The sequence below is a fragment of the Emydura macquarii genome, unplaced genomic scaffold (assembly GCF_026122565.2).
Source record: "Emydura macquarii macquarii isolate MOO-44397 ecotype Brisbane River unplaced genomic scaffold, CSIRO-AGI_Emac_v2 contig_1146, whole genome shotgun sequence".
NCBI lineage: Eukaryota > Metazoa > Chordata > Testudines > Chelidae > Emydura > Emydura macquarii.
Window position 1 is genome coordinate 6,668,563 of NW_027131283.1, and position 17,996 is coordinate 6,686,558.

Genomic DNA, 17,996 nt, shown 5'->3' on the forward strand with positions numbered 1-17,996 from the left:
CAGCTAGACTGAATATCATCTTTTGAGAAACTTAGTATACTACCACTTTACATCAATTATTTGATCCTTTTAAGCAGAGGTTTAATGTAGCTTCTGTAGTAATAAAATTCTGTTAGAGGTTTATTTGGTGGAGAAGTTTAAATTTACAGCTGAAAAAAAGACTATTTGAATAATTTGCCACACTTCTTATATTTGTTAGATTTTTTTTTCCTCCCAGCAATGGGCACATGGGAGATCTCTGGCAGCAAGGAACTATTTCATTATAAGAAAAGTGTTCTGCAGTACACCACTCCTAGCTACAGACTTGGTCATAGTACTTCTTTGCACTGTTTATAAAAATTCCATAGCAACTCATGCTTAGCTAGTATTTGCTATGTAACTTTTGGAGTTTGTTCTTTTCACAAGATGCTCTTTTAAATGAAGCACAAGAGCGGGTTTTTTTTGTGTGTGTGGGTTTTTTTTAAATGGTGGGAGATGAAACTCGTCTCCCTTTCTCACAAAAAGGGGAAATCCTTTCTGTACACTCCTGGGGAAGCTCTAGCCTCCTACGCTAAGCAGCTGGGAGACAGTTTCTACCATCCCCATTCTTGACTGGAGATTATTATTCTTGTCTATCTGAGGGAGGGATGATGCACTTTAACCTTATCACAGGGAAGTTGGTGATCAACTATCCTAGCTTGCTCCAGCACTGGTTTGGGCACAAATCTAATGGATCAGGAGCTGCCTTCTTTCTCCCCCTTTCTGTTATGCATGACTAGTCCTGGTTCTATCCTTGAAATAATGAAGGAAGAATTTATCATTATAGCACTAGTCATGCACCACAGAAAGGGAGAGAGAAGGCTGCACCTGATCCATTGGATCAGTGCCCAAACTAGAGCTGAAGATTGCTGGGATAGCTGACTGCGTGTGTCTTTGTGTTCTATATTCCACTGTTGGCACAATGCATCCTGTGAGTTTGTTTGGATACTTTTGGCCAGCAGTGTCCATTGGGAGTTGTGCATCTACATGTATGTCTTAGTGCCTCCAACTGGGAGCATAGTGGGTGGCTCTTGGTTTTTTTCTCATTGCCCTTTATTCATGCATTTTATCCAGTGTTGTGTAAATAGGTGAAGTAAGGTTATTGGTTACAGCAGAAAGGAAATGCTGTTTGTTGTTTTATGAGTAGAATCCCTGTGAGTGCTCCGCTTCAGGTGCTCACATGCCTCTTGAGCGCTCAGAGATTTCTAGTTAGTAGTGTCCATTCAGCCTGCGCACGTGCCTTATACCTCTTTGTGACTTACACTGAGGTTATACAAGGGTGTGCAGACAAACTACCCTCAGTTCCTTCTCTACTGCCTTGGCCCAAGACAGAACACTCACATGTCCAGTTCGAGCAAACTTGGCCTTTTATCTTTCTTCAGAGTTTTTTAGTTTATAGGTGTAGGTTACCGCATAGTGTTTAGTAATAGTTTAGATGAGAGGACTTCTTTCCCCTCGGAGACTTGTCTTTTCCTGGCAGGGTACGCCTGGTTTGCTAGGTTTCAAAAAGTTGCCTCACTTGCCGGAAGGCTATACCAGTAAGTGGCGGGCACTACAAGTGTGTCTGTTGCTGGGGAAGTCCCTCATCTCCCAGAAGTCTTCCTTCCATTTGGCCCTTATGTCATGTTATGTTCTTAAGTAAGAAGAACAGGGAGAGAAAGCTCAGACTGTTGGCCATTGAATGTTCCCTGCAGCTGCCCTCTGAGCCAAGTCAGGAGACCATCCCTGTACATCTGTCCCCAGACAACCCAATCTACCTTGGGGCATGCTTCCTCTAAAACAGGTAAGTCTTTGGAGCATTCTGGCAAGACTTCCAAAAAGAGGAGTGTGGATTATCTGTAAGGAGCCAGCTCCAAAAAAACCCCCAGGTCTTCATCAAGGTCGTTGGTCTCCGAGGGACTCCTCTTCCAGTACCAGTGGGCCCATGAATCCCGGTGCTCCAAGGAAAGGCAGCACGGCTCTGATAGAACGTCTCTATCCTCCACTGATAAGGAGACTAAGGACAGGGTACCATTGAGTTTGGTCCTGCCATCGATGCCAAAGCACTCCACTCAGCCATTGGTGCCATCACGACCTTAACTCAGCCATCACTACCGATGCAGGCAGCTCAGCTGGGGGTGCCTGTACAAGTGGTACCCTTGGTACTGAGGGAGCATCAGTGCCTGACATCTACAACGCCTGCAGTACGCCCATCATCGTTGTTACCATTGCTCCAACTACAGTGACCTCAGCTATGGCATCCTTTTTGGTACCACAGGAGTTCTGATACTCAAAGGACCTTGGTATCAGATGAACAGGAGTCCCTGTTACCAGGTACAGAACTTCTTTCAGCATTGAAACCTCTCCTCACTGATTCTCCTACGGGGCTTGCTAAGGGGAAAAAAGTTCTGGGAACTAGTGCACGGGGCGTGCACTCACCTATATTGGAATGGATATGACAATCACTCGAAGATAGAACAGTTAGTTGAGAGATCTGCAACACAAGCTGCTAGATATTTTGCAGTGGACAACACCTCCAGAGCGGCACTATCTATTAATGAAGCTCTCTTACATCTGGCTAAGGTGGTATGGAAGATGCTATTCCACCAACCTGCAAAAGGGAAGCTAAGAAGCACTACCTCTCCCTTAAGGATTCTGACTCTTTTTTCCTATCCCCCACCTAACTCCCTAGTGGAGGGAAATTCATCAGACTAGAAGGCCAGCATCTGCATCCTAATTCAGGGCTTGTTTCCCTTCCCCAGCACCTCACAAAGTGACAGTATATCTAGCCCAATCTGCCCCACTCTCAACCAAACAGACTGGTCATAGGTGGAGGATGGATATCCCCTCATGAGGCTGTGATGTCCATCTCATCTATTTCAACTTTAAATGACCACAAAGTGTTTCAGGACTTGCTGGGTAGGATCATAGGCGGCGAGTTATATGGGCTTGTGGTGCCCGGGCTCCACTCATATTGAAGTTAGTGGATCCGGCTCCACCAATATTTCTGGACTGCTGGGGGGCCGGCCGTGGAACATCCAGTGGTGCTGGGCCTTGCAGGTGCAGGGCGCAGCAACGCCCAGGGCAGCTCGGCCGTTCTGCCTTCCTCCCCTAGACACACTCATTGGCTGGCCAGGACTCAGAGCTGCTGCTGCTTCAGCGCCGGCTCCACCCCCAGCAGCACAGCACCAACTGCTCTTCCCTCTTGGCCCCGGCCCTTCCCCCACCTCTCTCCCAGCTGGGCCCAATTTTCCTGACCAGGAGCTGTTCCTGGCCCCATACAGCATTGCACAGTGGCCACTTCCCCCTCCCAGCTCCACCCCCTCTCCCTAGTGATGTGGGCCCAGCGCCCTGGCCAGGAGCTGCTGCCAGCTGGCACCACCAAAAATTATACAACCCTGGTGCCCATGGGCAGGATTGCTCATGGAGAGTCCAGTAGACGTGGTTTAGGAAAAATCATACAAGCTCCTGGACATCTTGTGATGCCCACTGATAAGGGGCTTTTAGAGCCAGTTAACTTGCTTTGGCAGACATGTTGGTTGTTTGGCACCAACATCAAAAAGAATGACTGCTACTATCAAATGCTTTCTGAGGGCTTTGAGCAATTTTATACACACCATCCCTGAACCTTTAGTTGTTGGAGCAGCTAATGAAAGGTCTAGCAAGTCAGCAGAAAGCAACATGACGAGACAAGGACCTACAACCAGATGTGTCAAGAAAAATTATTCAACATGAAATCTCCAAATGAGAATTATTGAGTACAATTATTTAAATTGGGATTCCATCTCTCAATTCACAGTAACAGAGAGGCGTTTAAGGCCTTAGTTTTCAAAGGTCTGTTTGTGGCACATACATCCCTCCACGTAGCCCTTGATGCTGCTAACACAGCTTCTTGATCCAGAGATAGTCCTCAGTTGCCATGTGGAGATCTTGGCTGTAGTCACCAGGAATCCCTAAGGAAAGAATCCCAAAAGAAAGACTCCAAGTTTTATCTGTACTTAAACAGCTGTCTTATTCATGGGAAGTCTCAGCAACAAGTAACAGACCCTGCAACTCCATACTTCTCTAGGACTAAAAGTAAACAAAGAAGTCAGTACTAGCTCCTACTCATAAGATGGAGCTTGTAGGGACAGTTTTGGACTCTATAACAGCAATAACTTGTCTCCTCATACAAAAATTCCAAGCCATAGTAGATCTGACCAACTACCTGCAAGTTCATCCCAAAATACCTTTAAGAATTTGTCTCAAACTTCTGGGGCACAGGGCCTCCTGCACATATATAACTCAGCATGCCAGATTTCACCTTTGCTAAATGTAGTGGTGGTTGAAGTCTGTTAGCTAACTAGACATCAACTGTGGATGACATTGAGTATCCCCACCAGAAGTCCTTTCATCATTAAACTAGTGGAAAGACCCTCTGAAACTTTACAAGGGAGTATCCTTCTCTCCATCACTACCATCAAAGACTCTGGTGACAGATACCTACACAATAGGATGGGGAGCCCCCATAGATAATCTTCAAACATATGGGATGTGGACATCTCAAGAAGCCTGCCTTCACATAATTATCTTGGGGCTAAGGGCCATCATTAGGTATGCAGTTTTCCTCCCAGTTCTAAAGGGAATGACCATTCAAATCACAGCCATCTTTTGTACAAAAAACAAGGAGGCGCAAGATCTACCTCTATCAGGAAACTATGAGCCTATCTCTCCATCACAAAATCACTCCAATAGCTATACACTTAACCAGTGTTGTAGAATGTGCTGCCAGATCAGCTCAGGCGAGAGTTTACAAATGACGTGTGTGGTCAGTAAATGTCTTATCCAAGGCATTCATTCATCAGGTGGGGTCATTCAACCATAGAAGTGTTTGCCACCAAAGAAAACAAGTGTCAAAAAGTTTGCTCCAGGGGAGGGCAGAGTCACAGAGCTATGTGATGCATTTTTGATCCCTTAGCTCCAAGCCTCCTCGATGTTCACTCTCCAAGTCCATTGAGTAACCTTAGATCTCATCTGAAGTTCTTACCAAAAGTAGTCTCCATCTTAACCACACACCTGTCTGTTTTTCCTAAAGCCACATTCCAAAAAACTTCACCACCTTGATGTTCTCAGGATGCTTTTTGTACCTAACTCAAACTAAGCCATATATGGTATCTCCCAGATTACTTGTAGTTTACGAGGATAGGGTAAAAGGTCAGGCCATATTAACACTGATTCTCTAACTGGATTTCCACATGTATTAAACTGTGGTAAGTTTAAGTTGGCTATTTCACATCAATGAGAGTTACAGCTCACTCTGAGTTCAGACAACTTCTGTAGCTTCTTAGAGAAGTGATTCAATACTAAAGACGCATAGGGCAGCCACCTGGTGGGGGTGGGGGGGAGGTCAATGCATATGTTTAACCCAGTGTTACTCAGTACCCAAGATCTGATGCTACTTTGGTAGGGTTGCCTCACATTCATTGTTTAGGCAGACTCCTGTCACTCGCCTCATGATCTAGGTCACTGCTTGTGAATCACCAACAGTGGAATATATAGGGACAAGCACTTAAAGAAAGTTACTTACCTTATAGTAACTGCAATTCTTTGTGTTGTCCCCATATATATTTTCCATGACCCACCCTCCTTCCCCACTAGTGTTGAACATATATTGGCAAAGGAACTGAGGAGCAACTGGGGTTGCCCTGTCCTATATGCCCGCAATCACAGGCACAAGGACATTCAGGGCATAGGACTGACTCCCCAACCAACATTGCTAGCCAAAAGAATCCAAACTCAGGTGCATGGGGTCTGCGTGCACCATCCATGGAACACTGATTGACAGCACATCAAAGAACCACGGTTTAAGGTAATTACTTCTTGCATCAGGCTAGAATGAAAAGTTCTTTGTTTTATCTCCCTTTACTGTCTGCTTGAATATTAAGGACAAGAAGCTTGATGGTATCATAACCAGCATATAAAACAATGCAGTGTGGGGTAATGCTTGAAAATGTGTATGAAAGGTTGGGAGAGAGAGAGAGACTGTTTGATCCTTCAATAATATTCCGGAGTGTCTTTGGGCAGTGGGGAACAGTACCTGTTAGATTTATCTGCCTTTGTTTGCAATAGGAAGAGTGCAGCTTTCTGTGCACCACTGTACCTTAATTTTTCAGAGCAGGAGTATCCCCTTTGTCTTTACTGCTGTCTGGAGTTAGACACAGTTAAAGCTGAATTTTAGGAATTGCTCTTTAAAGCCAAGTTCTTATTATATGGGTTTTGGAACATCAAAATCTTGTTGAGAGGAAATAGCAGATGCTTCCTGTTAGTTACAATTTTGTGACAGTTTATTAATCTCTCCCTCACACCATATTTTAGCTTTTTGAGCTGTAGCATCTAAGCTATTTCCAGAATATTCCTACTCCACTAAAATAGGCTTGAGTTTTCAACTGAAATCCAAGTATCATTTAATTAATGGGATAAATCAGAGAATAAAATAAGCATGTGTGTGGAACACGTCTACAGTAATTAATATCAAACCATTTCTTTGGTGAATAGCTGAAATCCATTTTCTGTTAGTGTCTGTCTATCTTTCGATAGGTACACAGCACAGTAATTATATACAGACTCAGAGTCCTAGACTTAGAGGCCAGAAGGGACCATCATGATCATGTAGTCTGACCTCCTGCACATTGCAGGCCACAGAACCTCACCTACCCACTCTTGAAGTAGACACATAACTTATGACTGAGTTACTGAAGTCCTATTAGGTAGGTAATATTTGTAGAACACTACCTATGTGTGGTAAGTACTATTATAAGTTGCAGGAACATGTCCAAGAAGAGTTTGACATTACTGTTTTACATACAGTACTATAGATAGTGGGGACTTTCTAAACCTGACAGCATTTGGTAAATTATGATTTAGTAAACTCTTGACTCACCATGTATGTCTCTGAAGAATAGTTTCTCTACCTGTGGCACGCGTACCCCTGGGGGTATTAGAGACACAGGCAGGGGGTACCTGGGGAAAAAACAGAATGAAGGGGAGGCAGGTGGCAGCTGCTGACTTCTGGGGAAGCCTGGCAGCAGCAGCCTGCTTCCCACCAGGTGGCAGCCCCCAGCTTCTGGAGAAGGTGGGCGGCAGCCCCTGCTTCCTGCCCAGTCACAGCTCCCAGCTGGGACGCGAGCAGCAGCCACCTGCTTCCCGCTGGGACCCAGCTCCCAGGTGGGAGCCCCGTGGCAGCCTCCTGTGTCCAATGAGCTGGGCTCGCAGCTGAGTGGCAGCCACATGTGCCCTGGCTCCAAGCCAAGGGACAGCCTCCAGCGCCCTGGCTTGAAGCCGGGCAGCAGCCGCCTGCCCACATCCCTGGGTCCCAGCTGGCGTGGAAGCCTTCTCTGCCCTAGCTCGGATTGGGTGGCAATCGCCCACCTCCCGGGATGGCAGCCAGGCAGCAGCCATCTGTAACTTACCCAGGTGGCAGCCCCCCTCCCTGGCTCCACCCCCAATACCCAGAAAACTTGTCAATTTTACTGTTCTAGCTGAGCAGTGAAATTGACAACTATGACAGCCCCAGATTTTACCAGTTACCCTCTTTTTCCTCTCTCTCCTGCCCTCCTTCCCTGTCTCTCTCTCACCCCTTCCTCCTCTCAAATCTATGGCAAAAAATTTGGCACGGCGCTTTATGTTCCCCAGCATTGGCATGCCGTTCAAAGCCTCCTAGCTTTGGCCAACATCATCTCTAGCCCAGGTACATATTTGAGTTGTGCATCCTTGGTGTAAAAGTGGCAATCCTACTCACACTAGATCTGACATCTGTCATATCACAGCCTTATATACTCAGCCCTTCTTCCAACATATGGCTCACGTTAGTCTGTAAATATAAAATTCTGTGGAAAAGTGGGTGTTGGGGTACTTGCTACTTAAAAGGTTGAGAAACACTGTACTAAATGAAGAATGGTTTAATTGATTAACAAATGTCTTTTCTATCCTCACCCAAACTAACTCTTGTTTTTAACTTGTTCTAGCCCATGGAAGGTTTCTTTGACTAATTGGTAGTTACAACACAATTTCTGGGACTAGACTCACTGAAGGGCACTAGTATTTTGTACCTTTGGGCTTAATTCTTTTGGAAACACGTAGGGAGCTGGCAGTTTAAGATAGTCAGGTTGGAAAATCTCTTCTCATATGTCAAGAGGGGAGCAGAGTCAAGGAGGGAACGAAGGAATTTGCTGGAATGGGCCTGAGCAAGCAAGCTGACAAAAAAGATAAAATGTTTACTCAAGTGAATCTTGTATTCAGTACTACCGCCACATTTTTTTCTAAAATTAATCATCTCCCTCAATCTTATCAATTATAAATAATTACATAATTAATATAATTATGACTAATTAGTAGGAAAGAGATTCTGTGAGCTTCACAAGTTATATAGTAGATCTGCTCAGCTGTCTCTCAAAGATTTTGATCCTTAAGTGTATTGGATATTGGAGTAGATGGGTAAATAATTTAAAGCAACAAGATAGTGTAAAATGAAGAACAGATAAAAAAAAAGTTGCTATCCTTTATTTAAAAAGACCAGTAATACTGACTGATTTCCAAAGCAATTCACACTCATAAAATGTTTCACGTATTCTCTGAAACCAACTGTATATTGAACATAAGCATTTTCATGTTTTGATTTACTAAAAAATAGTTGTTGTTTAGCTTAGTTATTTAAGCAGCTGCAAAATCATTAAGACCAGCATTGGGCTTGTGTCACTCTAGACTGCCAAACAGTCAGTGTAACATTCCCATATCTTAGCTAGCTCCTAGAAACAAAAAATGCAGGACAACAAAGAAGTGGGCATCAGTGACAGAAAATGGTCATCCTTGGAAACCAGGTTAAGGGGCTATTCAGCATATCATGTAGTTAGACACTCATCAATAACTTTGAGGACTGAATTTCCCTTTCCCTCCCTGCAGGAAGACCATTGCACTTTGGATTCCACTGAAGGATTCTGAACACATTGTCCTACAGCATGTTTTCTTTAAGGCGATACTACAGTAAGAAATCTGTTACTTTCAATATTGTCAGTATGTCCTGAAGAAAATTAGTTCTGATTTTTAAAAAAGATGCTAAACAAGGAGGCATGTTTTTTTTAAAACCACACACAATGTAGGCTCAGATTATCGCAGTGCTCACTTTCATTTATAGCTTAAAAGGAACAGTCAGTCTCAGTTCATTCCACCAGCACCAGGATTTTCTAAAGTTCTATCAAAAGCAGGAGTCAGTCATCAAGTTTTGCAAGTTCTTCTTATGCTCCAGCTCCTGTTGTATTTACTTTAATACAAAACTTACGTATTTATCATCTACTGTATTGCCACAAGTCATCATTTCCTGTGCTGTCTAAAGCCCAATACAGTGAACAGGCAGCACTTTTGCACAACTCCATCCTTTCAACTGCCAAGCAGTCACTGCTCAGGGGCAGCAGTGATAGTCCAACAACGAAATGGCTGAAACTAAAGGAGTTATGGGAGAAGTCTCTTTATTTTAGCTACCATTGGGCCTGGTGCTTAGTCGTTTTCCTCTATAGACTGTATCCGCTGAACATTCCATCATCGTTAGTCAGCCAAAGGTATCAGGTCATATAATGAGTAATAGCTCTCAGAGCATAAAGTAGTTCAGCTTGCATCCGAGCTTCTATAAGAAGCAAATTAACATGAACCTTAAAAAAAACAAAAACGCAAAGTTAAGTCACAGATACAGATAGCTCTCTCCCTGCCAAAGAGCTTGTTGGAGGGAAAGGATGTCCAACAAATGCTGTGGTGCTGTAGGTGCAGGGCAGCTTTTAAACATTTTCAAAGGGTTTTTGGGAAGGAAGCAAGCTAAAAAGCAGGAATGGGGTGGCATGAAAGAAGCAGTATGTGTGGTAGGTCTGATGCTACCATACATTACTCTCTATTTTGGTAAGAGCAGGGCTGAATTAAAGGTATGGCTATACTACAAGTAGTGCAGCAGCACAGCTGCAGCTCTGCAACAATGCCACTGTAGTATAGACATTACAGCACCAAAAGGGGTTTTTCCATCGCTGTAGCAAATCCACCTCTCTGAGAGGTGATAACTAGGTTGACAGAAAAGTTGTTCCATCAATTTAGGTGCATTTACAGTTGGGATTAGGTCGACCTAACTAAGTCACACAAGGCATGAAATTCTTCACAGCCCCGTGTGATGTAGGTAGGTAGACCTAAATGGTAGGTGTAGATCAGGCCTAAGGAACAGGCACTATAGGCCTAGGGCCCCAGATCAGAGTTACATTATAATAACAAAATGTAAGCTTTCAATTTTAAAAAAGGTTTCTTGGCCCCATGGTTGTAAACAAAAGCTTGAAGACAACAACTGTGTATAATTAATATCTGTGTGAACCAGCAGACAGACTCAAATAGTGCTGACAGGTGTAAATGACACCATAAGCGTCAATGGCTGCTAACCTGAAGATCTGCTGCTTAAGGGAAAATACTTCCCAACACCACCATAAGAGAGAACTTTGTGGATGCAGAAGGCCACAGGGAACCTGACTCTCACAGCAGCTGGGATTTATCTGCATAAGGGACATGTACTTTTCTGGTGGGGCGTGAGGGGCTGCTGCTGCTGCTCCTAGGGCAAAAGACGGTCCCATACCACTGCCTTCTGGGGCACGGACCATAATGCTAGGGATAGGCCACAGGTAGTCCCTTGTCATGATGTGCCATGGAATCGATTTCCTCTAGGGCCAATTGAGAAGCGTCATGTTAACTAAATTGTGTGTACTGATAAGTAGTTTAGCAACTTATCTATTTCCCTCTACACAAGTTATGCTTATTGGAAAGCGTATTCAACAAATTCATTATGATATTTATTCAATAGAAGTAAGATCTAAATAATATCACTGAAGCACAACGATTCTCTGATTATCATAGCATTTAACATTATAATTGTAGCACATTGTGGCCACTAGCATGGCTACCAAATCTACTGAGCATAATACATTCAAGACTGTACCTTCTCAGAGTGTTTGAACTGCCTCCAGAAGCTATCATACATTCTTTTTGTGGTTTTTTCAGGCGTGCAAACCACATTTTTGATGTAAACTTTAAAGCTGCGGTCCAACAACTGATTAATTTCACCATAGTCATAATCATCATATCTGTTCAGAAGTGAAAGGAAGATAGTTTCTAAGTGAAATACTAGGATTGTGGGACAGGAAAATGAAAGTATGTTTCAAACTACTGTACAAAATTAGTTACCCCAGCTGTGAACAGAGCCTTACTTTCTAGAAATCTTTATCTCTAACCCACTTAAGTAGAGCCTTGCTCCTGCATTAAATGGCTTTCCTTCCATCAGGAAAAAAAAGTGAGATAGTAGCAAATAAGAAAGATGACATGACCAACCTTATTCCAAACATACAATGGATATAGTTCCAAATTGCACGTCTAAGCATGGAGGTATCCACATCTTTGTGCATGGCCATTGTATTGTAAGTCAGATTGTAAGCAATATGAAACTTCTCATCAATTAGCTGCCCCACATCTGGGTAAAGACGATTAACCAAGGAATAGCCATGGTCCTCCCAGGAATAGTCCTTAAAATAAAGAAAGCAAGACTGACTGACACTACACATTTCACAAAAGCACATTTAAGGTCTAGCACTTCAATTTCTTTTATCAATTATAATCACTATAAATGTATTGCTCTTGAGATGAGAGTGCTTATTTGTAAAATAAAATAAAATTAAAAAAATGCTCTCTTGTTCCCTTGGCAATAGTTTTCACCAAAACCTGTCACTAGTTCTAATTGGTAAAACACTGATTGTACAGTGCATTTTCTGATGCTAGTTACTGATCATTTTTCTGTTACCTGAACACGGAATGTAGGCACATGCATTCCATGTCTGGAGAAGTCTTTATACCCATAGCTCGTATCCTCAAAGTGGCGAGATACATCTCTTGTCAGTGCTGATTCCTCATCCTCTGTTAAAGTAAACCGTAGGAGTTTCACAAGTTAATCTAGGCATATTCCAGCAAGAAAACCAAAACGGAAGAGCATTTATTTGTGAAGCTATTATGGATTTTCTCTCTCCCTCTCAACAGAACAATAAGTCAAAGTAACACCTCCCACTCTACTCTCCCCCTCGCTTCGCTCCCTTCCCCTTAAGAAACAACCCTAATACAGAGAACTCTGGCAAAACTGGGTTAACTAGTAGTAACTGAAAGTTAGTAATTTATGGTAGCACCTGTGACAGCTAAGGCAATTTCCTCCAATATCCTTGGGAAAGCTTACTGAATTAATTTAACGTATCTTTGGGGTCCATTGTATTATTGTGGGCCAGGACTGTTTGTAACCTCTCACGGGGGTGCAATGTGAGATTTAGAAGTTCAAACAATGTGCCAAACAAGAACTGACTTAACAAAAACCATTAAGTGGTTTTCTTGGGGAATATCTAGGGAGAGTTGAATGCAAATTCCCCTATTCCTGTTATGAAAAAACCTAGACTTTTGAAGCAACACCCTGAGGAGAGTGTCTTTGTTTGCTGATTACCTGTTACCACAGGCCCAAGGTGTATAAAGAAACACTTGTTCTGCCCAGCCTGAGTTCTGGTTCTAAATCTGACTCAGTTACAAACTTGTAACCACAGGGAAACCCAGTTATCAGTTTGAAGGACTGACACCTACCACAGCCTGAGGTTGCAGCTGTGGTGATCTCTGGTAAGCTTATAAGATGTGTGTAAGTTCTTTTAACATTTTCTTTGTAATGCTTTCACCTTAAGAATAAATGTGCTTGCTCAGAAAGAATGGTGGGGTAACTTGTAGTACAGCTGTTCATAGCCTTCAGAGAGAAGGCAAAGCACAGACATTGGCCTGTTTAGGCAATCTGGCTTGCTGGGAATATCATGCTGCAGGCAGGGAACGGTGCAACCTGGAAAATCCCTGATTAGGAGGGAGAGAGACATGGGTCTCCGCTCAAGAGAAGTGATGGCTGAGGAGCCAGGTGCCTAAAGTGGGTGTACTCAAGCAACCATGGAGGGAGAACTCTGGTGCAGTTACCTGAATGGTGACAGCACCCGGTGTACCAGTGCTTTACAGACATTCAAACCACTAATCCAAAGATATTGGCTCTACAAATTTATCCTCTGTTTATCAGAATTCTTCTCTGGGTAAGCAACAAAGGCAGCAGTGGGATAAGTCTGGTTTCACTTACAGACAATCTCTGCACTCTTTACAGTACACGCAACCTCTTTAAACTAATTTTAAAGGTTATGGATATGTACAGCCTAGTACAACTGCAGAGTATGGATCTCTAGGTGCAATTCCTTGATGGAAAAATCCAGTTTCTTTCATATATAGAAAAACCACAAGTATCGAACATCTTGCTTCACCTTTTTTGAGAATCTGAAGGGTAGTAAGTGAAATATTTGTGGATCGAAAGCTCAGAGAAACAGAGCTCTAGATCTTACAACCCCCATTTTAATTTGGAGAGAATTTCTATGGAAGAACCCAGAATGACATGAAGCTTGTAGTAGACTGTAAATACAATCTCATATTTCCCTGAAAAACTAATACACCCCACATTCAGTTGTGCATATCAGTGCTAAATATTTGCTACTGTTGCTGAGGTAATTACATTTTATATCACACTGTGTAGGAGAGTAACTGAGTTGCATTTTCTTACCTGTTGGAGGCAAAATTAAGTTCCTTGTGAAGATACGGAGTTTGTTAGTGGACATTATGGGTATGTTTAAGAGATGCCATACAACTTGGCACCTCCTTGCTTTTAAGGATTTTTTTAATCACACTCCTCTAACCTTAATCCTTTTTAAATAATTTTGATTAGTGCGATATAATGTAACAAAAATACTTCAACATCTACTGACTACCAAAAAAAAAAAAAAAAAAAAGTATTTTGATTTCTCCAACACATTTAGTTAAGTCTAAAATAGTCACCACGTATGTATTTTTTACCTGAACAACACACAAACATGCTTTCTCTCTTCTCTCTCTCAAAACGTGTGGCCATCTCCTCTTGGCTGGCTTCCTCTTCATCTCTGCACTCCTGTAGCTGCTTCATTTTCTCCATCAGTGCTTCAACTTCACAGAAAGATTCTGTAGTCTTAAAATTAAAACACATACATGCACACACTTTATTGCTCTAGATTCCAGAATATGACAATTGTGATACAAACTGTCAAGCCAAAAAGTTTAAAGTTAAAGCTAAAGCTCATACTCTGGCCTTGATTTGCATCTTATCTTTTTAATTTTTTTAAAATAAATTATTTTCTAGAAAGACCAGAATTCCTCTTATGTAAAGATATATGGATCTAACAGCTCGGGTGTGATTTTATTAAAGATATAATCCCCCACTTTTTAAATAAAATTATAAGTCAAAATAAATAATTTAATTATGACTCTGGGTACTGTTCAAATAATAAAAACACATTTTATTGGCTCAATATACAGTAAAAAGGAATTCCAAACAAAACTCCCCCAGGCCACAGTAAATAAAATCCTCATCTTCAATTTTCCCACCTTTGCCCTATTAGTCCTCTATTTCCTCTCTACCTCACAGAGTACGCCTGTTCTTTCAGGAAAAGCTTGGATTAACAGGTGTCTTGTATTGTGCCCTTATGGTCCCCAAACCCAGACTCTTATCAAGACAGTGAGAAGGCAGTTCCAGAGTCAGGAACTCACACTGAAAATGCCTGCCACCAGATGTCTTCTGTTGATATCAAGGTCTTCAAGAGTTAACCAGCACCCAAACTTGAGATCATGATCTTTGACTTTTAACTGCAAATGGTAACCAGCTGGAAACCACTGCAGATCATGGAGCACTAGTGGGCAAGACATACCGCCTAACAAAGGTAGTCGGAAGATTCTGAATGGCCTGGGGGTATAGAATTTGGATCTCATATAAAAGGAAGAGGTGTCCATCCTCCAGCAAAGCCCAGATGGAAAAAGAACATTGGCGACTGCTGCTATCTGGACGTTCAGAAGCTACTGAGGGACCAACTGAACCCCCAGTTTGCCAACTGGAATGATAAATGGAAGGCAGATACCCTCAACTGAGGGCACAGAGAGCACTTTTGGTTGTTTCCCCCAGCCTATCTTTTCAGTTTGATCTAAATTTAGCTTTAGCCAGCTAATCCTCATCCAACTTCATCCAGATTCTGGGTAAATCACTCTACCGTGCCACTAACGTTGGATGAAATGGAGTGCAGAACTAGATCTCATCCACCTATTAGATTAATGCAGAAAAACCACAGTATGAACTTGTTAGAACAGGAGATTATTTGCTCAAACTCCTAGATGGTAACAGATCCTTACTGAAATGCTTCCGGCTGGGCTGACATGAGTTTCATCCACTCCATGGTTGCCATTTGTAATATCACAGATGCAATAGTTGCTGACAGAGGGGAGCTTGAAGGTATGGCCACCCTCACAATGAATTTCTGGGCTGATTCCACAGCCAAATGTGAAAGAAGCAAGTGAATGGTAGTGTGTAAGAAGAACAACTGCGTGGATCAGCTCTGCCAGGGACCAGCTATGCTCTTCTGTCTTCAGAAGTTGCTTTAAAAGAAACACCAACACAAGATTTAAAAAAAAAAACTGTACTGGAGGCTCAGAAACTTCATCAACCTAATCAGCCTAGCCCCACACACTTTTTTATGCAATAGTCAATAACCTGTTCTCTAGGAAGAAGCCATTCTTCTAGAATTCAAGCTCTCTTGTTATGTCCTTCCCTCAGTAAGCTAGAAGCTGCACAGACAAATGCAGAGCTTATTCTCAAAAAGGACTAAACAGAGAGTGAGATTAGGGGTCAAATATACAGGTAAACAGGTTAGGCGGCAACTGGCATTATAATATTAATTTCAAGTGACTAACTCCCCTTGCTATCCCATAACATTGCCATAATCAATCCTTGTATTGCTGGTTTTATTACTGATAGGCCATTGACAGAAGAAAGGAGGGAGTTGTGGTAATGGAGTCAAATGAGTAAGCCAACTAGCAGATTACTTTTTTTTGCCAAAAAAATAGCACTTGGATCAGCTGAAGTGTCTTCCTTTTTCTTTCAGGTTTCCATGAAAGTAAGGCTGCTGATTTTCAATTTCACACCATGAGTAAAACAATGCTGCTACTCAAACCTTCAAATTCAGCACACGCATGCAGAAATTGCATAGTTTTAAGCCCATCTCTGCAATCTTGGAAAGCCCCAGGCAGTTCCTGGCAAATAAGTTGCCTAAAGAAAGTCTGGGGGTGAAACGGTTCATGACTCCATCATCCCCAGTGGCTCCATGTGGGTGGACTTCTCTGTGGCTGACAGGATGCTTTAAACTCCAGCTTCCCCTTCAGACAGGAATGAGTGGGAGGTTCTAGGCCTTTGCAAAGAGTATGCTCCTTCCCCTCCCTGCAGTGCCAGTCTCTGCCTTCTCACCTGGCAGATGGTTCTTAGAGAAAGTAGCACACTTTTTTCTCCTTCCTCTGGTTACAGAAAAGCAGCAGCAGCAGCAGGAAGAGCTGCTCTGAACAGCAACTGCCAGGCAGGGAGGCAGAGAATGGCTTTAGAAGGACAGAATTATCCTTCAGGTGCTTCTATTATTTTTATATATAAAATTTGCTTTTAAAAATTGCGTAGGTTTGAGTGTCATGGAATAAGAAGAGGAATGTGTACATTTTAATGCACAGATAAGTAAACAGGAATCTCTAGGTTCAAAATACACAATAGGTTCAATAAGTTCAATAATTCAGTTGAAAATGTGCTGATCTTCTATTCTAATGCCTTAGCACCATCCTGAACATACTCTGTGCATGAGAAATGTATAATAATTTTGTTTTAAGAAGGTACTTATCTGAACATGCACACTCTACTTTTAAGTCTCAAGTGGAATCACTCAGAGCCTCAGACATTTTAAAAGTAGGTTCCACACAGCCCCAAGTAGAAACTGCACAATCACAGGTGCTACGTTCCAGTGACATACCATCACATTTTAAGTAGCACACATCCATCCTAGTGAGGGTTGTATCTCAGGGCTGCCAGAGTCACACTATGATACACTAACATTAAGTTCCTCCAAAGTACCAGTAGAATGGCTTTCCGAAGAAGAACTCTACTTAGTAAGATGAGACCAGTAATTACTTAGAGTTTGTGATACGCCATTTCCATAACGATTACAAGGTTTCAGCTGCGAAGTGTCCTGTAGTATCATAGTTATCTAAATTATAAATAAAACAACTAGAAAAAAAGAAAAGATTCCTCCTCATCCCCAAGAAATGTAGATTGCATTTAGTGTAGTAAGGATGCTTAGGGTGTTGCACAAGCGAACACTAACCTCAATATGGTCTTTGGTGATAAGCCATGGCCGATGAGCCAATACTTTATTCAATTCTCCTAAATTTTGCAGTTTGTGAGGTGCATTCTCTAGGCCATTCAGCCATTTGGGGTCTCCTCCAACATGAAGGAAGTCGTTAACATGGAGGTTAACTAGGTAGGAGCACTGATGTCTTGCTGCAGCCTAGAAGGAAGAAATAAATTATAATGCAGAAGAATCTTTGCAAATTAACTCTTTGCAATGACACAAATCATCATTACAATGTAAAAGTTTGCAACATTTGAAATTAAAACAATGTATGATTAACACAGTAGATGGTTTCAATTATTCCTCTTAAGAATATAAACTGAACACTTTTTCATTCATATTCACCATAATAATGTTTTGATTTTGCATCTTTAAAATCTAATATAAAACTGGCTTGTGGGACACTGATTCTAAAGTTCTGTCTGTACAAGCCAGAAAACCTGGCACTTTTCCAGTAAGGAATGTAATTACACCTGGTTTATTCAAAGAATAACAATTTCCACTGCTCGTTTAGATAAGGCTCAGAGTTTCAAGATAACTTAAATGGACATAGAGTGCTGCATTGGCACAATGGAGACTACAATCGACACCTGTTACAGTTAATTATGGCACAATTCTGGGATTTAGCAGAAAATTTAGTTGGAATCTGAAGATTCAGAA

At 42.1% G+C, this 17,996-nt stretch overlaps 1 protein-coding gene across 5 annotated transcripts in view; it reads right to left on the bottom strand.

Annotated features, from left to right (window-relative positions):
- Positions 1–8,234: 8,234 nt before the first annotated feature.
- The window catches only part of SESN1 (sestrin 1), a 120,935-nt gene continuing 111,173 nt past the window's right edge, over positions 8,235–17,996 (bottom strand). For 3 of the 5 annotated variants that reach the window (XM_067546571.1, XM_067546574.1, XM_067546575.1), the window contains exons 4-10: positions 17,310–17,492; positions 15,307–15,549; positions 13,948–14,095; positions 11,846–11,958; positions 11,380–11,570; positions 10,991–11,135; positions 8,521–9,677 (exon numbers count right to left, since the gene is read on the bottom strand). In XM_067546571.1, coding sequence (XP_067402672.1) covers positions 9,591–9,677; positions 10,991–11,135; positions 11,380–11,570; positions 11,846–11,958; positions 13,948–14,095; positions 15,307–15,549; positions 17,310–17,492 — 1,110 coding nt within the window. In that variant the 3' untranslated portion in view covers positions 8,521–9,590. Of the gene's footprint in view, positions 9,678–10,990; positions 11,136–11,379; positions 11,571–11,845; positions 11,959–13,947; positions 14,096–15,306; positions 15,550–17,309; positions 17,493–17,996 lie in introns of all 5 variants that reach the window. The other 2 variants (XM_067546570.1, XM_067546573.1) reach the window with 2 other exon arrangements.